At 49.3% G+C, this 27,810-nt stretch overlaps 1 protein-coding gene across 1 annotated transcript in view; it reads left to right on the top strand.

Moving 5' to 3' along the window:
• LOC110261352 overlaps positions 1 to 27,810 on the top strand; it is a 422,463-nt gene that overhangs the window by 62,551 nt on the left and 332,102 nt on the right. Inside the window, exon 3 of the mRNA XM_021097538.1 lies at positions 16,984 to 17,068. Within this exon, the coding sequence (XP_020953197.1) occupies positions 16,984 to 17,068 (85 nt within the window). The remainder of the gene's footprint in view (positions 1 to 16,983; positions 17,069 to 27,810) is intronic.

Raw genomic sequence — 27,810 nt, 5'->3', positions numbered from 1 at the left:
CGCACCTGTGTCATGCGGAAGTTCCCTGGGCCAGGGATTGAACCTGTGCCACAGCAGTGACCCGAACCACAGCAGTGACAATGCCGGATCCTTTGACTGCTAGGCCACCAGGAAACTCTCTGTGAGTGGAATTTTTAAATTAGGTAGATGTTACATTAGGAAATAAAGATAACCCGAATAAAACAAACAACCAAGCTGTCCCTTAAATCTGATTGCCAATCACCATTTTCCTTTTTAAACTGTTAAAAATGTTATCGAAAGGCCAAGAGTTTGCATGTCAGAGTTAGAGGTCCTTGCACAATATCAGGGCTGAGATGAGTCCCTGTGATGGACCTGCTGGGAGGCCTGAATGCGTCTGTGGCGTAATTGGCAGGTGAAGGATACAAGTGACTACAGTGCTAACAACCCCCAGAACTCCATCAGCACCAGGCTGTGGGGGCCTAGTTTGCCTGACTTGTATCCAAAGCTCCCAGAGGCAACGGTCCCCATCGCTTGTGTAGGCATGTTTTCCATCTTGGGTACCACTCTCTCTAACTTCTTTCGCCGTTAAGGAACTTACTCTATCAGGCTAGGTGATGCTCTTCAGTCAAAAGTCAGGGTGTGGTGGATGTGTGAGCAGCAGGGACCGTGAGCAGGGCCTGGGGCAGCAGTGACTTTGTCCCCACTTCCCCCAGTGCCTGGCACCCAGTAGGGGCTCAGTCACTGCGTGCTGCAGCCCTGGGATGCCATGTGTCTGGTTTTGAAATTTGCAATTCCATTGCCTCCACCTTGCTCCACCTCCACAGCTCCCCTTTCTACTGGCATCCACTCTCTTTGGGTTTTAGAGTTCTCGAACCCTCCCCAGCCCTTCCGGGCAGCCTGGTCTTGCCATGGGTGTGCTGTGACTTGCCCTGGATGGCCTGGGAGTTTGGACTCTGATTTGAGCCCTGAGGGAGGGGGATGGAGGTATCTCAAACTCCCACCATACCTCTGTTTCCCTTTCTTTCAAAAGGGATTTAATCATATTTATCTTCTTACCTCTTCCAGATATTATGCAATTAAAATGAAGTGATAGATGTGAAAGGAATTAGGAAAAAGGCTCTATGCAAATTCATCACTGTGATTAGCATTCTCGTTATTTCTTTTATTATTAAGTCCCTAAATGATCACATCCTTCTGTGAAAGACATGATCTGGGAACACAGAGGGAAATAAAAGCTGCATCTACCTGCAACCTTGGAGTAGAAAAATCCCCTTATTCTCTTTCCCCTTTCAGAAGAGAACTTGATGTGATCGGGTCATTGCATGTAAAATGCTTTAAGAATGTGATCTGTACTTCATCATTTTAAAATTCAAACATTCCTGAGCCTTTCCCCCCCCCTCACCCCGTTCATATTTATCTTCTTGGTCCTGCCTTCATTGGGCACCACATTTGTATTGATAAATTGTAGGTAGTAGGAGATGTATTGATGGGATGGAGACAGTTCAAAATGCAGAGTGCTGTGGCTTTGCATATCATTACACCTAGCTAGCTTTTTGCCTCCTGAAAGCTGTCGATTTGTGCATTATTGCTATTCAGGCTGATAAATGACAGTAATTGTTCTTAAGTTGAAGAGCTGGTTTAATATGCTGTCTGGCCTGGGAATTTCCTGAGCGCCAGGGTTAAACTAGTGCTCCACTCGAGCTAGCAAAATGGCCCTTTTTTCATCTCAGACTATAGAGTTAATTGAATTACGCGCTATTCATGCAGTTTGTAGCCTTGATTCTAAAGATACCATGAACGGTAGGGGGAGGGAGAGACTTTCTAGGAGCCTCCGGGTAACCGAGGGCCCCGCTTCAAGGACGTGACCCCTTCCCCGAGTGGAGGGCTGTCCACATTCTGCAGTGCAGTTTGCTCTCCTGCCCCTCTCCTTGCCATGGGTCATTTCAGAGGAGTCCTCGGAGGCTGCCCACGCCTGGAGGGCAGCAGGATTCCTGGAGGCTATCTTTGCATATTTTCTAAAATTCATTGATTTTGGTTTCCTTTTTAAATTTTCGGGTTTAAATGTGTGCTGTGATTTGGGTGAGGTCTCAAGTTGCCCCTTAGCTGTGGGCAGCCCCAGGCACGACTCATTCAGTTTTCCTTCCAGGTGACACAGACTCTAACCCAACCATTCCATCCAAAGGGTTCACCCAAGCCATTCCGAGCCAGAGGCCCCTTCCTTGGACCAAAGGAGGGGAAGGAATTAACTGTGGGAAACCGGGGAAGACAATCTTCCCCTTAAGGAATGTCTCGTCTGAGTCTGGTGTGTGGGCCGAGGTTTCCAGGAGAGTTCACCCAAGCAACCTCCTCTCCATCCCATCTTTGTGGTATCTCTGGACTGGCTGCCCAGGTGTCCTCTGGTTAGAACGGACCCAAAGGCAAACACAAAGCAAGCGAGAGACCCAGCTTGCCTCCCTTACCCTCCGGCATTGAGACGAAGCAAAGGACCAATGAGATTGGTTGCCCAATTCCAGATTTGCTTCTGTTTGGCCATCAGTGTCCACCTTCTGTACTCACACAGTCATGTCCTGGCAGATTAAAACCAGGTTATGTCTCTTATAAATTTAAACTTGTGCTGTGATTTGGGTGAGGGCTCAAGTTGCCCCTTAGCTGTGGGCAGCCCCAGGCATGTCTCATTCACTTTTCCTTCCAGGTGACGCAGCCTCTAACCCAACCATTGTGTCACAGCTTTTGACGTTCTTGGTGGATACACCCCCAGCCCCAACCTCTTCCTTCTGTCTGGATGAAAGAGAATGTTTGGTACCAATGGTGTTCCACGCCCTGATGGAAACATTTCCCCTGTGTTGCTCCGACCTAAGGAAATTTGGGGAAGCTGTTTCTACATGCCCTTTCTTTGATCCCAGCTCTCAAAAGGTGCCCTCTACCCCCACCCCTGAAGCAGGACCGAGCGATGTGACCCCACACCAGAACAGCTGGGGTTGGGGAAAGACTCATTTAGGGACAGTCATCATTTCTCATCATGGAAGCTCATAAAAATCCATCCTTTGCTATCCGACAAGGTAGGAGATAATGAAAGAAGATGGCTTCAAATGTAAATCATTTGGATCCGTTGGTAACACTGTTTAGAATTAAATTTGTGTGTAATAGAACTTCCGATCAGAAACGAGCAGTTTCCAGGACAAAGCTATCATGACTTCCAGAATTTCATATGGATGTTTCCAACGCTAATGGAGCCGGTGCAGTTCACTTGATAATGCTCTGGGCAGAAAAGCATCATTTTTCCTAGTTCTGTAACCCGCAAACTTGACTGCAGATCACTCACTCCGGTTCTTCCTGCCCAGCATCTCAGAAGAGGATATCTCACACCTTTCCTGGGCTGGAGGGAGGCACGCCTGCTGCTTCTACCCACAGCTCCTTCCTGGGTGGAAGAAGATGCTCCCTGAGGCTTGAGGGTGACCTGCGGAGCTCTCCTAGGGCCTGACAAAGGTCAGGGTCCCTCCTCAGTCTCTGGGGCTCCACTGCCCTCCTTTCTCTGTTGCACGCCTGGGGAGGGGCTGGCTTGGAGCCCAAAGGGCTGACAGAGGCTGGGCTACCCCAGGGCTTCGTTTGGGCTCATCCTTGAAGCCCAGTGCCCTCCAGAGTGGGATGGGTACCCCTGGTGGCACGTGACATATCCGTGGATGCTACAGAGACATGGCAATAACTGATATCAAATATCATTCCTTCTTCAGTCTGCTTCCAAGGTTTCTGATTCTGTCATAGAAAAATACGGATTTGGTGAGAAAAGATCTTTACTACCTGACTCTCTTATATTTGCTAACTTCCCTTTATGAAAAAAGAAGGAGAACATGCCTTGGACGTAGAGCCTTCTTCAGGGGACTGTATCAGCTGCAGCTAAAAAAAAATGCCACATTTAAAACATATTTATTTTGTTATTTTTTTTCTTTATCGGCCACACCTGTGGCATATGGAAGTTCCCAGGCCGGGGATCGAATCTGAGCCACAGCTGTGGCAACGCCGGATCCTTGACACACTGCCCCAGGCCAGGGATCGAACCTGTGCCCCCACAGCGACCCCAGCACCTGTTGTCGGATCCTTACCCCACTGTGCCATAGTGGAAACTCCAAAAAAGGGTATTCATTTTATAGTTATTTCTCAAGTGGGACAAATGATACCGATTTCCCTTTGCGGTAATGATCAAGATTCCTTCTAAATAAGTTTCTTTAACTAAGAAGAGTCTATTTAAGGATGATATTAAGTAAACACATGTCCAAGAGATGCCGGTTTATGGGAAAGATCCTGAAGGTGCCATGCGAATGGCTGTAGTCTGGGAAACTGTCCTGTTGCTGCCAAGGGCTGGTGGCAAGAGGGCAGGTCCCCCCCCACACCCGGGAATTCCATCATTGCCCCAGAATGCACTGTCACTCCCTACAGATTCCAAACCCCTTTAAAAATACCACGGCTTTCCTTGATGTTTGAAAAACAGAATAAATGCTCTTTGTAGAAAATTTGGAATATATAAAACACGCACACATAAAATACAAAGGAAATAAAAGAAGGGAAAGAAAGGAAAAATCCCCTAAGAGCCCATTTGCCAGAGATAGCCATTAACTAACGTCTTGCTTTATTTTCCTTTGTCTTTTAGTATGCAAACATCCATAAATTTCTTCTCCTTTAAATAAAACTACGGTTACAATGTACATAGAGTCTGTCAATGTCTCTCTTTTTTTTTTCACTTAGCATTTTCCCGTGTCACAGTTTTCTGTGATGCCAGGGGTTTCATCATTGAGTTCAAATCAATCTGATACCAGTTATTGAAGCTCATTTTAGGCTTTTGAGTTACACCTGGGGCCAAACAAAGGCACCCAGCCTGGAGGAGTTTACATTCTGATACATTCGGATGAAACACAATCATTCAGTAATCCTTTGAGGCTGGAGATTTAGAGGGTTTGAATTTTTTGTTATGTAAGTAAATTATGCTGCAGTCAACATTCTGGATCCTGACATCCTTTGCAACATTCCTCTGTCCTTCAGAGAGAACCCTAGACTGGAATCTCTAGACACAAGGATAGGGGCCCTTCAATGCCTGTGGACACATCCACTTTACTTTTCTTGTGATTATTTGCCACTTGTATCTCCTTCAAAGTGAAGTGACTGCGAATGGATTCCTTCCCTCCACCCCTTTTCAGATTGGCTTCTGTTTTTTGTTTGTTTGTTTGTTTTCTTCTTATGGCTGCACCTGCAGCATTTGGAAGACCCTGGGCTAGAATTGCAGCTGCAGCTGCAGCTGTCAGCCTATACCACAGCCACAGCAATGCTGGATCCTTAACCCACTGAGCGAGGCCAGGATCGAACCTGAATCCTCATGGACACTATGTTGGGTTCTTAACCTATTGAGCTACAATGGGAACTCCTGGCCTCTGTTCTTTTTCTTTCCTTTCTTTTTTTTTTTTTTTTTTTGGTCTTTTTGGCATTTCTTGGGCTGCTCCCGCGGCATATGGAGGTTCCCAGGCTAGGGGTCCAATCGGAGCTGTAGCCACCAGCCTATGCCAGAGCCACAGCAACGCAGGATCTGAGCCGCGTCTGCAACCTACACCACAGCTCACGGCAACGCCAGATCGTTAACCCACTGAGCAAGGGCAGGGACTGAACCCGCAACCTCATGGTTCCTAGTCAGATTCGTTAACCACTGCTCCACGACGGGAACTCCCTTTTTTTCTTTCTTAAGGGCTGCACTCATTCCCAGGCTAGCAGTTGAATTAGAGCTGTAGCTGCTGGCCTAGCCACAGCCACAGCAACACTAGATACAAGCTGCCTCTGTGACCTACACCACAACTCACAGCAATGCCGGATCCTTAACCCACTGAGTGAGGCCAGGGATCAAACTCATGTGCTCATGGATATTAGTTGGGTTTGTTACCACTGAGCCACGATGGGAACTCCTGGCTTCTGTTCTTTTAACTGTTGCGTTTTGAGGATTCTTTGTGTGTTCTAGATACTAGTCCTTTGTTGGGTGTCTCGTTTGCCAGTATTTTCTCCTAATGTCTAGCTTCTCTTTTTTACCAACTCTTCACATGGCTTTTGCAGACCCCAAAGTTTTTAATTTGAAATTTGTCAATTTCATGTCCTTTTAAGCCGAATTATATACATGATTTAATTATGAAAACCAATGCTTCATTAAAAATACACGTTTCCCAAGGACCTACTAAGCCCCAGGCACTTGTTTAGGGTAAAAGACACTGTGGTGGAAAAAAAAAATGTACCATTTTGCTTATATGGGGTTAGACAGTAAAAATATAATTTCATAAGGACTTATATGATTGTGCTGGAGAGAAAGATGCTCTCAAGAAAAAGAGTAGGGGTTTTGAGAGGATGAAACACAGTCTGAAAAGATTTGCTTCCCTGAGAAAGCATTGTTTACATAGAATGAGAAGAATGAGGGAGAGTTTGCTTTGTAGAAAAAGAAATGTGGACACAGCGACCAGCCTTGGAAGGAGCTTGGTACATTTGAAGCTAGGACAGCCTGGGGAGGGGGCGGGGCAGACCACGCTGGGGGGAGGCACAGACCAAGCTGGCAGGCTCTGTGGGCCTTGGTAGTGGCTAGGACTTTATCCTGAGACCAGCGGGAACCAGTGAAAACTTCCATTGGATGAAGGACCTTGGGAACCAGTGAAAGGTTCTGAAGCTGATAGCATGAACGGCCTGAACCTAGCCAGAACACAGACTGGGACTTGAACCCATGTACCAGGACTCGAACCCAACCTAAAGCCTGATTGGGACTCAAACCTGTGGTTTTTAAATTCGTGTTGCCCTGTGTCTTGACTCACCAAGGCTCAGGTTCTTGATGCTTCTGCACAGAAGGAATTCAGTGGGAGACAAAGTGATAGGCAAGAAACAGATTTATGAGGATAGGACGCTTGTGAGAGATGCAAGCGGGCAGGCAGGGAAGCTCTGCCTGAGGATGCTGTGGGCCACAGTTTTATCATCCAAGGGGCGTGGGGGTTGGAAAGACTCACCTCTTCCTTTCTGGGAGTGGTAGCTTCTCCTTAGTAGCTGGTAAGGTGTGTATTCAAATCAGCTGAAGGGCGGTCTTCACAGGCTGGCCCTTGGTCTGAGTCGGAATGCAGGCTTCATCCCATCCCCCACCCAATGACCTGAGGCAGTTCTGGCAGCTCCACTAGTCAAGCAAGCCTGCCTTGTTCTGAGGGTTTTCTTGAACTTCCAGTGGTCTCCCCGCCTCCCCCAGCTTTCCCTCCTTATCTGTGATCCCCTGTTGGGACTTCACAACCACCTGTGCCTGCTCCATCCCTCTCAGTTCCTTGGATGAAGGACTTTGGGAACCACTTATGGAACTTTGCAAAGAACAGCAAGTCATATTCTTTGTTTTACAGAAATCTCAACTCTGCACTCCTGTGAAGAGGAAGTTGGATACTTAGATTAGCGGCTGACTTATTTACAGATCCTGAGGTCCAGAATCGCCCATACTTTACAAAAAATCATTTTAGAAATTCCACTTTATGTCAGGTTATTCAAAATGGTCCAAATTATGAGGGAGCTATCCATGCCTAGAGGAAAATGAAGAAGCAGCCATGGCAGCCAGTGATGTACGTTAGATGATGGGTCAAGGGTGGCCAGAGATCTGTTTTCTGGGCACACCCATCAGGGGCTGGACCACTTCTGTTGGCTGCTGTCTGATGCTGGAGCCTGCTGTGCAGATGGATGGTGGTGGTGGGGGGGGGTTAAGGATGAGGTGGGGGTTGGGCGGGGGAGAGCAGGGACTGGCATTGGACTTCTAACCGGCACAGAGGAGATTTGGAGGTGTACATGGTGGCCGGGTCTCCGTGGCGTTGCCTTCTCCAATTTGCTTCTGTGTTTAGGGACCATTGCTTAGCACTTTGACCTAAGCATCATTCTGGAAGTCCCTGCCCCTTGGAAAGGTTCTCCCTCATCCATCCCTGGTAGCCAGGTGAATAGCGATCTTGAGACACAAGGACAAGAGTAAGGGATGTAAGGGACCTTCAAGGCATTCTCACTTGGGACACCTGGTGGGGACACACAAGTTCCTACTCTTTAGTGGCACTGGCACTTAGCCTGGGCCCGTGGCCTGACCTGCCAGGGGCCAGAAGGCTTCTGATGGCAGAGAGGGTGTTTTGGATCCTGGCAGTGTCTCGAAGGCGTGTTGGCAAGTGGGGGTAATATTTGAGGGCTGCTTCCCGTGCTCCCCCCAGGATGCCCAGGGCTGTGTGAGGTTGTTGGCGTCTTGGCCCACAGCGCCCTCGCCCCGCTTCCCAAGAGAGGAGGTGGGTGTTGGAACGTGTGTGAGCTCCTCCCAGGCCACACACCCCACTTGGCTCTTTGTGTGGGTGGAAGGGAAGAGGCCAGTTGTAACACCAGCTGTCAGCACACAAACTGCTTAATTTCAAAATCATGCCACAGACAGAATTAAAAACACCGCACTTGAGTTAAAGTGAGCTAAGGGAACAAAGAGGAGAATTTTTGCACGGAGCAGGGTGACAATGCATAGGATGCTCTGTGGGCCTGGGAGGCCTGGACAGGGTCTCTCTTCGTAAAGCCTGGGAGGCCTTAGGGGTCCATTAATCAAACAGATAACCCTTCACCACGTGCCCATCCCCGTCTCAGAATAACCAGTGTCTTCGGGTATATTTGACTCATCTTTTCCCTCGCTGGTCTACATGTGAAATTTTGCCAATTATGGACTCAGAGATGCTGCAAATCCACGTTTATCTTAACCATGTGGAAGGTGCGAGAGGGCAGGGAGGGAACGCCAGGCCCGTTCTGCCTACCTTCCTTGAGGACCGAGATGCTCCTGTTTTTCCTCCGTCTCTGGGACGCCGTCTCTGCAACTCAGCCCCTCCCACGTTAAGACGTTCAGAGCGCAGCTCAAGCGGAAAGGACCCAGAAGCATTTAGATGTTGCACTTGACTATTAGATACCTATTTAAAAGTAGACACAGTTTTGAATGAAACACAAAACAGTAGCTTGGGGGTCGCAGCAGCCTCTTTCCCTGTCCTGGCATTTGGACCGTGTCTGAAATACCTAGTGGAAAGAGAGGGCTTAGTCACCAGTGGACTTGGAGTGATTTGCCAGCCTGTGGGGTGCTGCCTCCTGGTCCGAAATGAGCCTCCCTGACTCTGTGCTCCTTTGGACCCTTGATGCTTCTCCTAGGGCAGGTCCCTGCCCCCCTGCCGTCTCTGTGTTCACTCCACAGGCATTTGCAGGTGCCTGTTCTGGACCTGCCTAAGCTCAGCTCCTGGGGAGACCAGAGGTAAGACACAGTCCTTGGCTGTTTAGTTCCATGCTTCTCCTTCACTCTCCTTTGGATGGGCGGTGAGCATCTCGAGGGCAGAGGTAAAGTCTTATTTATCCGTGAATCTTCTAGACATAACATAGTGCCTGGCACTCTCTGGGCCCCTGGAGAACACGGAGCTGGAAGTGGTGTTAGGAATACTGACCTTTCTTCTTTCCTCTTTGCCTCTTCTCTCTGCTGCCATCCTGGACTCAACATTCACTCGTTCAGCCAATGCGTTCCCGGGCTGCCTCTGTGTGCCCAGCAAGTTGCCAAATGCTGAGTGAGGCTGGATGATGCAATCAACCTGGGTGTGTGTGTTGGGGGGTTACCTGCACCATGGGTAGGATTTCTGGCTGTGCTGTGACTGCCTCGGTGGCTGTGGGCTGCTAAGACCCTGCCCCCCCAGATAGGGTAGAAAAGGGAGTTGGGCTGAAGACGTTGGACCCCTGCTTCTCCCCGAAGGAGACATTAGGCTTCCCCGTTTTGGTGCCCTTAGGGGATTCTGTGCACATCCAGATTTACTAGTTGGGAAAACCTCTTATAGGTGAGCCAAATGCTCAGATTTTTAGCCGATAAAAGTTTAGTTTAGGAAGGGGAGTTGCAGGTGGACATAAATTCCAAAGAAGAGAGACGAAAAATTAAAAAAAATTTTTTTTTCTTTTGGGGGCTATACCGGAGGCATATGGAAGTTCCCAGGCTAGGTGTCAAACTGGAGCTGCAACTACCAGCCTGCGCTGGAGCTTGAGACAATGCTGGATCCTTAACCCACTGAACGAGGCCAGGGATTGAACCCACATCCTCATGGAGACAGTGTTGGGTTCTTAACCCTCTAAGCCACAACTGGCACACCCAATACCACGGTTGATGCAAACTTCCAGCATGGCTCAGCCAGAGGTGGATCCCCACAGGGTTCACCCGGGGACCAATGCAGGACATTGAACTCACCTTTTTTTGTTGTTGTTGGTCTTTCTGTCTTTTCTAGGGCCTTACCTTCGGCATGTGGAGGTTCCCAGGCTAGGGGTCTAATCCGAGCTGTAGCCACCAGCCTACGCGACAGGCACAGAAACGCCAGATCCGAGCCACGTCTGCAACGTACAACACAGCTCATGGCAACGCCGGATCCTTAACCCACTGAGCGAGGCCAGGGACTGAACCTGCAACCTCATGGTTCCTAGTCAGATTCGTTAACCACTGAGCCATGACGGGAACTCCTGAACTCACCTTTGATCTTCCCTTTCCCTTGACCTTGTCCCCAGGCAGGCTGGAGAGGTGTAGGACTAGGACAGAGACATGGGGCTGAGGGAGGTGAGCATATCATGTTCTAGAGTCTGTGGGGCCTTCTGCCTTCTCCCAGGGAGTTTCTGGCCTTCCCCCAAGGCAAGGCTCCAGTTTTGGCACTGGTCTTGCTGCTGGCCGGAGCAGACATTTGCCCCCATCCCGGCTCCCTGGGGGTCTCTTTCTCTCCAGCCCCCTGAGCTCCCGTGGGTGCGCCGGGCTCAGCCTAAGCCTCCCTAGTCAGCTGCTTCCAGGAATTCTCACCTTCCCCAAACCACTAGGGGAAGCCCCTCCTCGCCTCATTTGACTCGATTACACTGCCTCTTCCTCTCTGAAACTCAAAACAGAGAAGTACACTGTGGAGGAAAACTTATTTTTTCTCTCTTCACTCTGGAAGGCAGCCTTGATCCGAATGTTCCTATAGCAACATTAATTCTCTAAGTTGCACCTACTGTATAATAAGTTATATATATAGAAGACCTACTGGGATCCAAGTACCCCATATGTGCAAGCGAATGCGTTAATGCTGCCGTGCGCATTAGCAATGTTCCGCTTCCTGATTTTCCTGCGTTTCAAGTAACAACCTGTGTGTGTGCTGGGTGCTCTGGAGGTAGGGTTTGGGGAGCCGTGGATGTGGGGGCAGCCCTGGCAGAGGCCTGGCTTCACGGCAGACCCGAAGGGCGCCTGGAGGATCTTTGAGTCTCGAGATGGAAATAGACTCGGGGCCACCGGTTGTCCTTCCTCGTCACTGAGAACTTTTCCTCGAGCTCAGCTCTGGCTGTCTTAGCCCTCCTCTGATGGCGAAGCTGGACAGCAGGTGTTTGGAGCCAACCAGGACCAGTGTCTGATGCTGCTTGAGTCCTGGGGATGGGCGACCTGGAGGTGACCCCAGGTCAAAGTTTCTGCCCCCTTTCCTCATGAGCTGGTGGAAAATACAGAGGGTGGGCTCTGGGGAAGGCTTGGACCTCTTGCGGGTCTCCGGGTCGTTGTGTATAAGGGCGAGGAAGGTGCTGGCTGTGATGATGGTGGAGAAGATGATGGTTTCCATTTAGAGCTGTGTCCCGGTCGGGCTGGTACTCGGCGTTTCCTCTGCTCTTACAATAAGTTCTGCGGTCCTGTCCCGCCATACAGAGGGTGAAGCCGGGGCTGAGCTTCCGTTAGCCAGTCATACCGGCGCCAGAATAAGACCTCTCAGACTGGTTACCAACAGCTCTGTACCTTGCTCTGCCAGGCGAGCCTTGCACATGGGGCCCCTGCAGATCCGCTGACTCCTTGCCCTGCCCGAGGCTCTTTCCTCGCTTCCTTCCACCGTGACCTCGGGGAGCCCATGGATTGTGTTTGATGCACAGGCTAACCCTGTAGTGGTGAGGTTCCTGATGGCAGCCTGGAGCGTTCTGAGGCAGGTTGTGAGATGTGGGGAGTCCTGAGGACTCCTTAAGCACACTGCACACTGGCTGCCCCTCTGCTCCAGGGCCCAGGGGACATGGGTTCCCGGACAGGCCCTGTTGGGGGGCGGAGGGGGGGTGAGGGCCAGCTGTCGCTCACTGTCCCTGTGCCTCCTCACCCTCAGGAGCCCTTCATGCTAAGCTAGCCTGTAGCTCCCCAGACCTCAGTCTAGGACTCAGAAGGTCACCAACCACCAGAGGGCGCCACCCTTCAGTCTCCTGGCTGCTCCCAGAAGGGACCTCAGAAGTGAATGTGGGGTTTTAAGAGAATTACCTTAAAACCAGAGGGCGAAGAGACCAACTCTTTTCTGACTGTTCTTCCTGCATTTAATGAAGGGCCTTTTCCTACTCTGTGCACAGCTGATGGATACCCTGAGGGGGTGTAAAATTCAACAGACAGGCATGGAGATAAAAACCTGTAAAAGTTCTTGGTTTGAAACCTTCTTTTATGGCTCTGTGTGCAAGTGTTCCTGCAAAGCTATTTTGGGAAATGAAATGGTCCATTTGTCCCCTTGTAAAGCTGCGCTGGGCCCCACTGGGCCTCCGTGATCTTGCCCTGTGCCTCTGGCCCTCTTGCCCTGCAGGGCGCCCCGAGGATGGATGGGCAGCAGCGAGGAGCCTGCCAGGTTGCTTCCGGGGCCCCAGAGCCTGGCGTGGCCTCCCTGCATGAACTCGTATCCACCCAGGGCCCATCCCCCAGCATCGCTCTGTGCTGCCCAGGAGGTGCAGCGGGGGTGAGATGCATGCCAATAAGTGTCCAGGTTGGTGCAGGTGGTGAGGGACCGCAAGGCCCCTCCAGTTGACATTGGCACTGAGGGGAGACCCAGGTGGACAAGACATGGCTCAGCTCAGGGGCTCATGGCCTGGTGAGCAAACCTGGTGGGTGGGATGGCAGCTGGCGAGTGGCTCAAGCTCTCATGTTCGTCGTTTCCCCCACCTTCTTCCACCGGCTGGGCAGGGTTCTTGCGGAAGGAATGGCACAGCAGAGCACAGGGAAATGCCCGTCTCTTCCTGACTCTCGGAGTTCAAATTCTATTCGTTTGCTTGAGCTGTCGTAACCAAATAGCACAGACTAGGGGTCTTAAACAATGGATATTGGTTTCCTCACAGTTCTGGAGGCTGGAAGTCCAAGATCAAGGTGTCAGCGGGGTGGGTTTCTTCTGAGGCCCCTCCCCTTGGCTTGTAGATGGTCATCTTCTCCCGGTGTCCACATGGTCTTCCCTCGTGTGCATCTGTGCCCTAATCGGTTCTTATAAGGACACCAGTCACATGGGATCAGGGGCCACCCCAATGAGCTCATTTTAACTTAATTACCTTTTTAAGGGCCTTTCCCTAAATAGTCATGGACTGAGGTACTGGGGTTAGGACTTCAACATATGAATTTTCTTTTTGTCTTTTTAGGGCCACACCTGCAGCATATGGAGGTTCCCAGGCTAGAGTTCGAATTGGAGCTGCAGCTGCTGGCCTACACCACAGCCACAGCAACACAGGATCTGAGCTGTGTCTGTGATCTACACCATAGCTCATAGCAATGCTGGATCCCTGACACACCGAGTGAGGCCAGGGATTGAACCCATTGTCCTCATGACTACTGGTTGGGTTCGTTACTGCTGAGCCACAATGGGAACTCCCAACATATGAATCTTGAGAGGACAAAAAGCTTGGTTGATGTTGCTTATTAAGGGAAAAAAAAAAAAAACAACCCTGCAGATCCTCAATAGCCTCTTGATTTATTTTTGCTGTAATATTTATTATTATAAAATGATAATAGAATTTACTGATGTTTAGGCGGAGAAAAGGACCCCTTTACACTGTTGGTCGGAAGGTCAGTTGGTACAGCCACTGTGGGAAACAATATGGAGGTTTTTAAAACAATAAAAGTAGAACTATCATTTGACTCAGCAATTCCACTCCTGGGTATAGATCTGAAAAAAAACAAACAACCCCAAAATCTACTTTGAAAATATATATGCACCTCCGTGTTCAGAGCAGCATTATTTGTAATTGCCAGGCTATGGAAGCAACCAAAGTGGCCATCAGGTGCTCTCATGGCTCAGCAGATGAATGATCTGGTATTGTCACTGCTGTGACTCTGGTTACAGCTGTGGCTTGGGTTGATCTCTGGCCCAGACACTTCTGCATGCCATGGTCATGGCCAACCACCACTCCCGACCCCCCACTCCAGAGTTCTATAATGCCATTTGGCCTTCCGTCGGCCCGGTGCCCATTCACTCTGCCCCCTGCCCTGTAGTCCCTGCTGATGAGAAGAGTGTGCCTTGCCACCCCCACAATAGAAACCATAAACTTTGGGTGGAAATTGTAAGGCAATTGGTCACTCAGATGATCCAAAATGTGTTTGTATTCGTTGTGTCTTTTTAGATGGATTTTCACTGATGTGAAAATACTAGAAACATTCCCATTGTGGCTAAGCGGGTTAAGGACCTGACACTATCTCTGTGAGGATGTGGGTGCAATCCCTGGCCTCACTCAGTGGGTTAAGGATCCAGTGTTGCTGTGGCTGTGGTGTAGGCCGACAGCTGCAGCTCCGGTTCGACTCCTAGCCTGGGAACTTCCATATGCTGCAGGTGTGGCCTAAAAAAAAAAAAAAAACTAAAAAAAACATTAAAAATTATCGAAAGGAGTTACGGACCCCTGAGACTATATCCATGGGCCTCAACTTGAAAGTCTTGGTGTTTGTCAAAAAGACGGGCATTACCAGGAGGGAGCACCAGCCCCAAAGATAGAGAGAGTGGATTTGAATTCTGTGGGGTTGGAATTCACTGGCTGGTGACTTCGGGATGGAGGCGTCGATCCTTGGGGGTCTTAGTTTTCTGAAAAATAGTGCTATTTAAAAAATGTTGGGTGAGGGGAGAGAGATGTGACCACAAGGACACTGTGGTGTGACCTTTGTCAGCCAGCGTGGGATGGACAGCTGGACGGTGTGGCGCATGGCACTGTGGTGGGACTGCAGGTGGGTGGTGCTGGGGCTGATGCTCCTGTCGCAGGGTCTGGGCATGAGGGCAGCCGTTGGGGGCAGGGCATCTGACTCCTGCTGGGGCACCTTCTTCCCTGAAGGGGGGGGGGGAGGAAACGTACCTCAGTTAATGATGTTTGACTCTAAGGTCAAGGACAAGGAGTGGTGGCTCCTGCAGAGGGCCTTGCCTGATGGACACAGGAGCCCTACATGGCGCTCGGGAACCCCAGGCCCAGCCCTCCTGGAGGGGCCTGCCCTGGCTAGGTTAACCCAGAACAGAATCCCCCAACTAACCAAGGGCCGAGGCCTGCCTTTAGGGCAGGGTGGGAGGAAGGCTCGGGGAGGCGGGGCTCATCCAGGCATCTCTCCCTGGAGGCTACCTTTGGAGGCCCCACAAGCAAGGGTAAGCAGCCCCCTCCAGGATTCAGGCATGGGCGGGCGAGAGCTGTGAGTTCACAGCTCTGTGGGTCGGGAGGGGCCCTTGGCGTTAAGTAAGGTCTCTGGAGTGGGGAGAGGACAGGCACGATGAGGCTGCAGACCTGGGTGAAGGCCAGAGCCAGCTAGGCTGAAGTGGGGGTCTGGCCCTCACAGCGGGGACGGCCCACCTGGCGCTCCACTCCTCCCCGAGCAGGCACAACGGATGCAGGTCCTGGACTCAAGAGCCCGCACAGCCTCCTGTGGCTGACACTGCTTCCCTCCTCTCCATCTTCTGGAAGTCTAGCGGGTTCTGCCTGCATCTCCAACAGGGCCCTGAAGGTGGGGGGTCTGCTGCTCATTGTTACCCTCCAGCTCTCCAGCCTCTGAGGCTTTGCTGTCCCAGCTGTGAGCACGACCGTGGGCTGTGTGCATGTATCTGTCACATGACTGTGCAGTGGTGGAGCGGGGGATGATGGAGGGCTGGAAAGAGAGGGAAATGGAGCTGGGACACAACCCAGAAGAGAGAGCTGGACATATATGCTCACATCAGGTGTGATGAGCAGTGGCTGGGGACCAGCCTTTGCAGGCAGCACGGGGGTGTTGGTCCCCATTGCGCTAAAGGAGTTTGGCCACCCCTTCCCCTTCCTACTGGAAGTCTCTGCTTCTCTCATGGCTGGAGCCCTTTCTTTTTCTTTCTTCCTTTTTTTTTTTTTGTCTTTTTGCCTTTTTTCTAGGGCTGCACGCGCGGCATATGGAGGTTCCCAGGCTAGGGGTCGAATTGGAGCTGTAGCCACCGGCCTACGCCAGAGCCACAGCAACTCGGGATCCGAGCTGCGTCTGCGACCCACACCACAGCTCATGGCATCCACCACAGCTGGATCCTTAACCCACTGAGTGAGGCCAGGAATGGAACCTGCAAAACCCCATGGTTCCTAGTCAGACTCATTAACCACTGAGCCACGACGGGAACTCCTAGAGCCCTTTCTTTATGGAGCAGTTGCTGTCTGTCTGTCCATCGAGTCAGAGGCTGCAGAACGGGCTGCTTGAGCCACCAGCTGCCCCCTTAATGCAGGGTCCACGTGAGACCCCGTTCAGAATAGTTTCCAGCCCCTGAGCTGGCAGGGCCCCAGATTAACTTGGTAACTCCGGGCCAGTTCAACAAATTTACTGTTATTCCGGCTTGGTAATTAACGCCCTTGCTGCCTGCTCCAGCAGCCGATGCGAGAGAGATTTAAGGGAATATTTTAATCTGAAATCTAGCAGCAGGGAGATAAGAGTGGCGTGGCGAGGCTGGGCTGCAAGCAGCAATATTTATCGTCCGCGGCTGACCATCCGACGAGTGAGTTCTGTTCGTCACTTCAGATGGATAGCTAATTACTCTCTGTGTTTATGATTTCAATTTCTGTCCTTCGTGGGGTTGTGGTGAATTAGCTTGGTGCCATTTTCTAAAATATCAAGCATTTTTATACATTAGGTAGAGTGAATGGCAAATACTTGATGTAAAGTCTGCAGTTTTACTCCATAACCAGATTGTAAAATATGAACTGAATTAATCATAACTGCGAAGACTAATGATACGTTTTCTCTTATTTTATCTTTAGTGCCTTTCAGATCATGTTTTAAAACCTTCCCCGTCTGGCGTTGGGAACGCAGCCGCGGCTTGGTGGTGGATAGCAAGAGGCAAAGGTCAGACCGGAGGCTGCACAAATATTGTGTGCTGGATTTATTGTTTTAATTAAGAGCGTGGCAGTTCATCATAAACTGTTTATGGCGTTTCTGCACAGTGCAGCATTTTGAAATCAGCTGTTTTAATGAAAACATAATGTCATATCTGTCAAAGTTCTAAATATTTTGAAAGTGAAATATGGAAACAAGAACTTTGATTCTCGGCTTACCGAGATTAGCTCATTGAATTGCTTTTAAATCCCTTAAGAGGGTCACATCGTGGGTACCGTAGGGCTTCACGTAGGTGACTGGGAGAAAAAAAATTCTAGGAGGTTCTCAAGCTGGTTATTTAATAGTGAAAATACAAGTTGAAGGTTAATGTATCGAAAAACAAAACCATTACAGTTGGCATTGGGGTTTTAGATTAAAGATGCAATAATGGCTGTGCAGGGGCCTTGATGCGGAGCTGTTTGGGGAGGCCTAATTGTACGGAGAGGGAGCCAGCCGGGAGCCTCTCGGGGTGGGAGAGGAATTGAGGCACCCCCTGTCCTTTTCCACTGGTGAAGCCCCGACATCGCCGTGTTTGCAGCTAATTATTTATAATGACCTCAAAGATGATGAGGTTTTGTGGACTTTTCAGGCTGAGCAGTTTGCAGTCCTAGCAATTCCCTCTCGTGGTCGCTGGGCATCGCGTGGAGACATGTCAGCCATTCTTGGTTACATTTGTTAGGGAGTCGGATAAAATATTTGTCTAATCTGGAAATTGTATTTTTAGCTGTACTCTCATTGGAAACAGAAATTAAGCTTGTCATTAGATGCGGGGCCACAGGAGTTGACTGAACAGGGTAATGTATGTTACATTCTGTGCTCTACTTGGTCAAGTTTCATATATATCGTATTCCACATTATTTTATTAACTTTAATATCTGCACTTCCTATTACCAGACATGCCCCTCATTCAAAGCACAGAGGCACAGTTCTCTAATCAGAAGTGACAGGCTATATACTTTCTCTCAGCCATTACTCGGTAGCCTAGAGCAAAGAACTCTGTTTCCTTGAAAATGTTTTGAATTGGGTTATTTTTATTGAAGTATTAAAGTAATTCTTCAGATTTTAGGCTATTATTTAAGTACTTTTGGGAGAATACAATAACCTCTGGATTCTATAGGCTTTGTTCCTTTAACAATCCGAGCTGCTAAATGCATCTTTTTAATGCTGGTTATATAAGTGTCTCTGAACTCATCTGACCAGTGGAAGCTGGGAGCGTTCAGGTAATTATAGAAAATTAGTAGGCCAAATTAGTTTAGGAAAGCACAAAAGTGTTACATTAAAACTGCTCGCAAAATACAGGCCCTGCTGGCCAGATTTTCAGTGACACATTAGCATTTCGGATTATCTTTGTGTTTTTGTAATTTGGTTGAAATTCAATAAACTGGTTAGGAAAGCTGAAACCGGCTGCAGGTTGGTGTAAATCTGAGAATAGACTCATGATTTTTACCCAAATGCCAATCTGTGGAGTGCCTGTTGTGGCTCTGTGGGTTAAGAACCCGACTAGCGGAGTTCCCTTTGTGGCTCAGAGAAAAAGAATCCGACTAGTAACCAGGAGGAAGCAGGTTTGATCCCTGGCCTCACTCAGTGGGTTATGGATCTGGTGTTGCCATGAGTTGTGGTGTAGGCTCAGATCTGGCGTGGCTGTGGTGTAGGCCAGCGGCTACAGCTCTGATTTGACCCCTGGCCTGGGAACCTCTGTATGCCGTGGGTGCCGCCCTAAAAAGACAAAAAAAAAAAAAAAATTAACTGACTAGCATCCATGAGGATTTGGGTTTGATCGCTGGCCTCTATCAGTGGGTTAAGAATCCCGTGTTGAGGGAGTTCCTGTCGTGGCGCAGTGGTTAATGAATCCGACTAGGAACCATGAGGTTGCGGGTTCGGTCCCTGCCCTTGCTCAGTGGGTTAACAATCTGGCGTTGCCGTGAGCTGTGGTGTAGGTTGCAGATGCGGCTCGGATCCCGCGTTGCTGTGGCTCTGGCGTAGGCCGGTGGCTACAGCTCCGATTAGACCCCTAGCCTGGGAACCTCCATATGGCAAGAGAGCGGCCCAAGAAATAGCAACAACAACAACAAAAGACAAAAAGACAAAAGACAAAAAAAAAAAAAAAAAAAAAAAAGGAATCCCGTGTTGCTGCAAGCTGCAGTATAGCTCGCAGATACAGCTTGGATCCGGCGTTGCTGTGGCTATGGTGTAGGCTGGCAGATGCAGCTCTGATTCCACTCCTAGCCTGAGAACTTCCATGTGCCACAGGTGTTGCCCTACAAAGAAAAAAATTTCCAATCTGTAATGTTGGAGGAGGTGGCAGTAGCGAAGGCCAGACTCTGCCCTGTGCGTCTGAGCAGGAAAACTCATGGTTGGATGGCCCCATTGTTGGGGTCTTCTGGGTGTCCCCACTTCAATCCACGGGGGGTGAGGAGTCTCATGGGCTCCTTTCTGGAATTAGCTCCAGTTTACCAAGAGTTATAAAGAGGAGGCTCTTCCCACTCACCCCCTTAACCAGCGTGCCCGTGACACCCGTACTTTGGATGTCCAGGGATGAGGGGTGTCAGCAAAAGTTTGAGGAAAGAGGACTAGTCTTCACTGAGAACTCAGCACTCACCGTGCATAGTCATGGACACATGGTCTTACTGAACCCTCGGCAGAGGCCGAAGAGGGAATCCCATCTGCTCAAGGCCAAGTGAGCAAATGGCAAAGTCGAGGTTGGGACCCAAGTCTGACACCAAGATTCTTCCGCTCTGCCATACCATCTCCGCTGAGCCCCGTGAGAAAGGTTACACCCCATCCCTTTCCTTTTGTCAAGTCTCCAGGTGGTTTTGTTTCCAGTTGGTCACTTCATGAGCGACTCAGAGACAAGAAGTTCTCAAGAGGGGTTTTAGGTGGAACAGTTTGCAATATATATGTAACCAAAAAAAAAAAAAAAACAACCAAAAAACCCCCCAAAGCCAGGAAAATCAGTACCAGGACCACTGGAAAAATACCTAGACCCACATCCCTCTCATAAACCCATTAGAATTAACTTTACAGGGTGGAGAAACTGACGAGATTAACCATGCACTAAGTGCAAATCCAAGAACCTACTAGGGAATCCCAGCTGCAAGATAGACTTGGAATTCATTTAAACATCAAAATTCTAGCCAATAATCTAGACATTCTGCTGTGGGATCAAGTACATGGAACGGGGAACTTCTGACACTTGGTAGGAATGTGTATACAAAAAATAGGGAAGTGTATATCCTTGGCAGAGATGTTAAAGCGAATGTGATAATGAAAGGCATTAAAAGCAAAAGCGGTTTCCAAAGCAACCAGCCAGACATCGCACAGAGCCATATGGGTATCACCATTCGGTGACCGCTCTGGATGCTGTGGTTCTAGCCTTGAACCAGGGCATGTTCCAGCAGGCTGAAATGCTGACCAAATGGCTATTGTTGTTATTCTACTAACCCCCGTGTGTGCGCTAACAGTGCGAGGTTTACATGTGTGTAAAATCTTAGATCTTTAGAGTAACCTGTTAGACTGGCGTTGGCACCCTCATTTTAGAGATGAGGAAACTACATTTCTTTGACTTCTCAACCCAGGGAATCCAGTTACACAAAGCACAGTATAGTTGGAGACAAAGGGAGAAAACATTGTTTTAAGGAAATGTGCTTGGAACATCCTTTATTATGTGTTCTGCTTGGGAACTGTTGTCCTTCTACTGTGCTTGACACTCAGTGGCAGAGATAGGGATGTTCACTGAACATTCCCTTCTGTTCTCTCAGATGTCCAGCTCCCCTGCAAAAACAAAGGGTGCACCTTATTCTAGTCAAAGGGCTGCTTCCATGGGAAAGCATTGAAGTGCCTGGGTGGGGGCTACCAGTAGTTTGCTTCCTCTGCTCAGAGAGGCCTCTGTTGAGATGTAGGAGCCACAAGATCAATACGGCCTGGACCACTGAGTCACAGGGAATGTAGGATGCTCAGCAGATTTTGTGAGAGCAAGAATGTAACATTGTTGCATTAAACTACTGAGCTTTGAAAGTAACATTGTTGGGTTAAGCTACTGAGCTTTAGGGCTTGCTTGTTATAGCAGCACAAGCTTATCCTCTCCTGGCTGATACACCCCTGTAGGCACTGGCTTTGGTAACTCCTCCCCTCCTCCCAGGGCCCGGAATTGGAGGCTCCTCTTCCTCCTCTCTCCACCTGGTGGGCTCCCCATCCTCTTCAGTTTCACTCAGGGATGACTGACTTTCCACGAAGCCATTTGTGATCTTCACATTAGGGACGTGGTATAAAAATGAATTGTATTGTTTGGGTAGATGTCACCATTGGCTCCTCTTTGCTGAAACTGACTGTAACAAGTGGTCGGAGTTTCCACCGGAGGGTAATTTATATTTATTCGAGCTGCCACCAGCTCCTTATTTAGTTTGCATAAACTACCCAGGACAGAAGAGGAATCTCCCCGGACCGTGTTTATCTTGTGGAAGTGGAGCTTGCTCTAGAGGGTGGATCACTCCTCACATGGGCCTCCCTCCATCCCTTTTAGCGATGAATAATCAGTCATCAGGAGAGGGGATTAAAAAATAGATTTATTGCTATTTCTAAAAGTCAGAACTAGAGGATGAGTAAACACAACAGATGTATAAGAACGTAAGTAGAAACACTATTTTACAATAACACGTACTGAAACACATTTATGTACTGGGAACTATGAAAAATAGCTCTCTTTAAATGATTTAATATTTGCTCTTCCTTGTATACAGTTGAGTTTCCAGTGGGGGAACAAAGATGCTCATAGCTCTCTTGGCTTTGGTGAGAATGCTTCCTGAAAGCCTTCTGGAGTGCTCTCTGGAGCCAGTGTGTGGTTTAGCAGTACTAGGGACTGTCCGCAGCACATATGTATATGCATGTTGCCCTATTTTCCCATCTCCCAGACACACGTGAAATCATTACTGGGGTTCAGAGGACCCCATGGCCAGAGTCAAACAAGAAGGTCATCTGGAAGAACGTCTGTTTATGAAGTTTCTTCTGGAGGAAAGGAGAGGGTGCTGTCCCATCAGGAGCTTGTCCTGTGTGTCTGGGATTGCTCTCCTGTGAGAACTCCCATGTTCAAGGCCACTCTGGACAGTTCATTTCTGCTGATGGTGAGGATGCAAAGCCTTACCTGGAGACAAGCTGACTTCATAACCTTGGCCTCTTTCAGAGGCTTCATCAGGTGGGCTGTGTTGATTGGATTGATCCCATGGAAACAGATTCTAATACATACCTTAGAGTCCTTGAAAGCAGGTGGTGTTTGTAGTGTCTGAAACAGTGGAGTGTCTGGAAGGGTTTTGCCTTGGGCTTTTTGAGGACCTTGAAGATTAGGGGGTGTTTGAAGCTGGCGTTGAACCTCAGCAGTGATGTGGCTCAGGGTTGGTGACAGCGACACATGTCACAACAGCACAGAAATGGAAAGCCAACTGGTTGGTCCGGTTTGGACCACACACAAAGGGATGAGTATCTTTTCCTAGAACTGACTTCTTCTTAAAGGCATTGGCTGCTTGTTTTGGCATCTGGGTTACTGTGTAGGTTTTAAAATTTTGGTCCAGTCCAGTGATTGGAGAATGATAAGAGAACAGTGTGTTTGGAACAGAGAATAGAGATGAGGGGTCAGATCTCAGATATCTTTGATACAAACAGATCTCTTCTGGGCATAGCTTAGATACTGGAGGTAGGGATTTTACCACACTTTTCCCCACCCTTGTGCAACTAACCAGACTTTCTTTCTGAAGAAAGTGATCTGGATGAGATGTAAATGTCACCACAAAATTCCCCTCCAAACAATGACAGAATTTGCAGTATTTAGGAATGAGAGGTAGTCTGCATGGCTTGTCATCTTTTTTTTTTGTCTTGTCATCTTTGTTTTGTGTACCATATCACATACATGTCTGTGTGTGCATCTGTGCCCGCATGGGGTGCCTACTTATAATTGCCCAGTTTGGGACTTTGTGACTGAAAAATCAGATCACCTAGGTGTGTGCTCCTTTTGCATATGTGGACTTACCAGTTTCAGGATTACTGAACTGGCTTCTCTCTTTTTCTCTGAGCAACCTCCATACTAATGCAATATTAAGGACTGCATAATTAGCCACCTTAATAAATTTTTCCAAGATGGATAGGCGATGTTTGGCTTCTCTGCAGAAGAAAACATTCCTCTAATAGTATTCTGTGGGAAGCTATGGCAAGAACAATGAGCAGAAATATCTGGAAATATATTAAGATCTATGTGCATATATTGGACATTAGCACCATACACTCAGCATATTGGGAATATGCTTCAAAATATTTCAAACATTGTTGACCTTTGTTATATAATCCCGGGCTCGGGGAAACATATTTGCATAGACTTAGCAATATATTGTAAATAACTACCCAGGACAGTGTGTATTTTTCCTTAAGATGCAGTATTATAAGCAAGACATTAAATTATGCCTATCAGACAAAGCAGCCGGATCTCTACATTTTTTTATAGCACATTCTATTGGGAAGACATCCCTGCTTCTAAAAAGCACATGCATTAACTGCCTGATTCATGTGGTGACACGTGGCATATCCAAATGCGTTATGGATCTCTCAGGAATAAAAACAACATAGCAAAACCATCACCTTGGGATGTTCATTGAGTGAATATTTTACAGACACACTCCTTTTATATTTATATAATAATTTAGTGTTATGACAATTTTTTTAGCAGAGTTGGCAGTTTTTCTTTTTTATAATGGTATTATATTTGTGAGCCTATTAAGTGCATATGGGATAAACTACAGAAAAAAAGTATTTTTCATAATTCCTCAGGGTGCTGGTAGCAAAAAAAAAAAAAAAAAGCATATTGGTTTAGAAAAATGTTAATAAAAGGTCAAGCAGAACTTTCCAGTGCTTAGCATGACAGCGGTGGCAATTTTGAGGCTCTTTTTGAATTGTATATTCAGGAGAGGTGGGGATTTATGGCGCTTCCAGGAGGAAGTCAGAACCTCATGTCCTTTCTGAAAGGGAGACTGACCCTTTGCTTGGGCTTATGAGTTTTTTTTTTTTTTTTTTTTTTTTTTTCCTTCCCAGGGCTGCACCTGCGGCATATGGAGGCTCCCTAGGCTAGGGGTCTAATCGGAGCTATAGCTGCCGGCCTACACCACAGCCACAGCAATGCAGGACCTGAGCCATGTCTGCGACCTACACTGCAGCTCACGGCAATGCCAGATCCTTAACCCATTGAGCGAGGATCAAACCCACAACCTCATAGTTCCTAGTCAGGTTCGTTTCCTCTGAGCCACGACGGGAACTCCTAATTTTTTTTTTTAGTTTTTAACAAAGAATCAAAATAGTGTGTTGTGGGAGTTCCAGTCATGGCTCAGCAGGTTGCGGACCCGACTAGTATCCATGAAGATGTGGTTCGATCCCTGGCCTTGCTCAGTGGGTTAAGGATTTGGCGTTGCCATGAGCTGTGACGTAGGTCGAGAGGTCGAGGATGCGGCTCAGATGCTGCGTTGCTGTGGCTGTGGCGTAGCCTGGCAGCTGCAGCTCTGATTTGACCCCTTGCCTGGGAGCCTCCATGTGATGCAGGTTCAGGCCCAAAAAGCAAAAAAGAAAAAACAAAAAACTCGCCCCTACCCCCCAAAATCGGTGTGTTTTTTTCTCCCATTTCATCCAGGTCCCCTTGACACTGAGCCCAGGCTGGGGTCTGGCTTGCCTGGGTCCCCAGGAGCCAGCAGCCCTGGGCTGCTGACACTAGGGGTTGCCTGGGCACCTCTCCAGCTGGGGATCTTCCCAGGAGCTGGGGGCATGAATGATAAAAATTGGGGTACTTCTCCCTTGTCCTCTGAGGTAGAACAGCGCAGTTGCCCCTCCAAACTGGAGAGGGAAACCCGGTGTCTCTGGAGGGTGGGGCAGTGCCCACCCGCAGAGCACAAGTGCCAGCTGGACAGAGGCAGCTGGCACCAGCAGATGGCCCTCAGGGGACTCCCCCCGGCTCTTGCCCACCCCCTCCTGTTTCTCCTGCAACTGGGACATCAGGTAAGAAAACGGTAAGAAAATGTTGCATGTCTTCATCCTTTTCTTTGCTTTCAAAGAACTTATAAAAGCACAAAAATAGAGTATGGTGATTTGGGGGTTTTTATTTAGCAGTTGCCTGCATTTTAGCATGTTTCAGGCAAACCCATCCACTGCGATTCCGACCGGCCTCAAATTACACTTCCTCAAAATAGAAATGTTCTCTGTGAAGAAGTGGACAGAGAGCCGTCTTGGAAAGGCTCCAAACTGGGTCCCCAGTGGCGGAAGTCCAGGCGCCCAAGCACCTAGCCCAGAGGGACCCACCCTCCCACGCTATTGGGCGGTGGCCCTTTGTGAAAAAGGTGGAAGGGAGTCAGAGGATCCATAGGAAATGCACGGGTGACACATTTTCTCAGAATCGGCCTGATCTGCATGTCTCCTTGCACCCTGTTTGCTGTGCACTTAATATATCATTTCACAAATGACAGCAGTGGGGGTCATCGGAGCCTAACTCTGGCTCCTTCCTGCGGGAAGATCGGGGCTTGTTGGGTGGCAGTGACCAGTCTGGTGGGTGCATCCCCCAGGGCCGGGTGGGTCGGGGCATCTGAGCAGAGAACACGTCACACACGTGGCTTTCAGGGCTGTTTTCCACCTGTGATGTTCATTCCAAGGTTCCCTGGGCACCTCTTCACCAGGGGCCAAGTCCTCAGCTGAGTGCCAGAGACACCCGGGCTGGTGAAACACGCTGCCCTTGCCCTTGGGTCAGAGACAAATCCAGCCGTCCCTTCCATGGATATTGAATTAAGCTGCAGTGAGTGTTATGAGGACAAAGCACAGAGCACAGTGAGGGTGTGAGACGGCCACCCTGGGGTTAAGGTGAGGCTGCTGAAGCAGGGTCATCTTTGTTTAAAAATTTGAGATTTTGCTCATATGGTTTTCTTATTTCTTTCCTCCTTCCTTCCTCCCTCCCTCCCTCCCTTCCCCCCTTTCTCCCCCTCCCTCTTTCTTTCATGGCCACACCCATGGGATATGGACGTTCCCAAGCCAGGGATTGAATCTGAGCTGCAGGTGCAGCAATGCTGGATCCTTCAGCCCGTTGAGCTGGCCAGGGATCGAACCTGCACTTCTGCAGTGACCCAAGCCGCTGAAGTTGGATTCTGAACCCACTGCACCACAGTAAGAATTTCTCATGTGGATTTTTATTTTTAAATTAATTTTGATTTTGTAAAAATATTGCACTTCCCCTAATTGTTGATTTTTTTAGGCACCCCCTTAAATTTGAGGTGAGGGCCTTACTCTCCTCACCTGGCTGTGTCCTTGTGAATGGGGGTGACTAGACTAGGTCTGAGATGGACGGAGAACATGCCCCCCGGGGAAGGCTGACCCGATGCATGACTATCAGGTGACCAGGGAGAACATTCCAACACACGCTCATGAGCTCAGTTAGAGATGGAAGAGGGCTTGGTGTGTGAAATGGGAGGTGGGGGCAGGGTGGAATGGGGGGGTCGAGTGAACCCCCAGACTTTCAGGGTAGTTAACCTCCCAGCAAAATGCCCGTGGCTTCCTATGAGCGGTACACCACCCCTTGTTCCTAGCCGCTGGCCTGGTTTTCATAGGCGGGAGCAGAATGTGCCAGGCAGCAGGCATGGCCTTGCATGGCATGAGATCTGCTCTGTGGGCACCACGTTTTTCTCCATGGAGGGACGTGGAGAGACCCAGCCAGCAACTCTGGGCCACTAGCCATGTCCAGATCAGGAAGTCCAATTCAGGACGCTCCCTCCAAGGCCACTTTTGATCAGAAACACTGTTCAGTAAAGGCCCTGACTTCCCAGCCTGGGTGGGCCTCTGCTACCCATTCAGCTCGGCTGGGCTCTGCGGGGCCGCACAATGTGGGGTGATGCCCCCCATGCCTCCTCCTCCAGGGTTCCCTCCTAGCTTGGGTTTTCTTCCTCCAGGCTCACTGTGAATTCCCTGGGCCAGAACTGCCTCGTCCCCTTTTCTGGCGATCTCCCCAGGCCTGAGGAGGATGGGGGTGCCACAGGCTCTTAGGACACACCCGCCAATCTCCAGCTTCCCGGTTTGTTCGTTGGGTCCCTTAATGGAACAGCTTGAGGCAGGGCATTCTGGATTACAATGTGTTGTGCTTCTTCCCTAAGCCTGAGTGTGGCGAAGGTCACTGCATGGGGTGCGCTGCCTTTGTCATCGGCAGGCTTGGCCCGCCCTGCGTTTTCATCTTGGGGTCCTGTCCCCGGTCATGGGGTCATGGAAGCAGCAGTCCCAGAGCACGTGGCCTCATGGGAACCTCCTACCCTGATCCTGTGAGGGTGAGCATGGCTGAGTGCCGGCTTAGGAATCTCCTGTTGGGGTGAAAATAAAACGAGTCCATTATCTTGGTGTCTATTAAACGGGCTTACCTATTTCCCAATTTGTATCAGCTCTCATCCCTTAACTGTTTGGAGACAGAAGGAGCTGAGGAGCCCCCGCTGGACATCCCATTGCTACCCCAGTGTGGTGGAACAGATTCAGGGCTACGTGGGCCCCCACAGTGGGCTCCTCATCAGCACCCTGGACAGAGCCAGTGCGGTGGCCTTTGACCTGAGGGCAGCTGCCTGGCCCCCACCCATCTCTTTGCACAGGGGAAAGAGCACAGACCCTTAAAGGGGGGGCCGCCTTTCCCTGCTCCCCAGCCACAAGCCCTCCCTGTCCTCCAAGGGCAG

The sequence above is a fragment of the Sus scrofa genome, chromosome 6 (assembly GCF_000003025.6).
Source record: "Sus scrofa isolate TJ Tabasco breed Duroc chromosome 6, Sscrofa11.1, whole genome shotgun sequence".
Taxonomy (NCBI): Eukaryota; Metazoa; Chordata; class Mammalia; order Artiodactyla; family Suidae; genus Sus; species Sus scrofa.
This window is presented reverse-complemented; position numbering and strand designations above follow the sequence as displayed.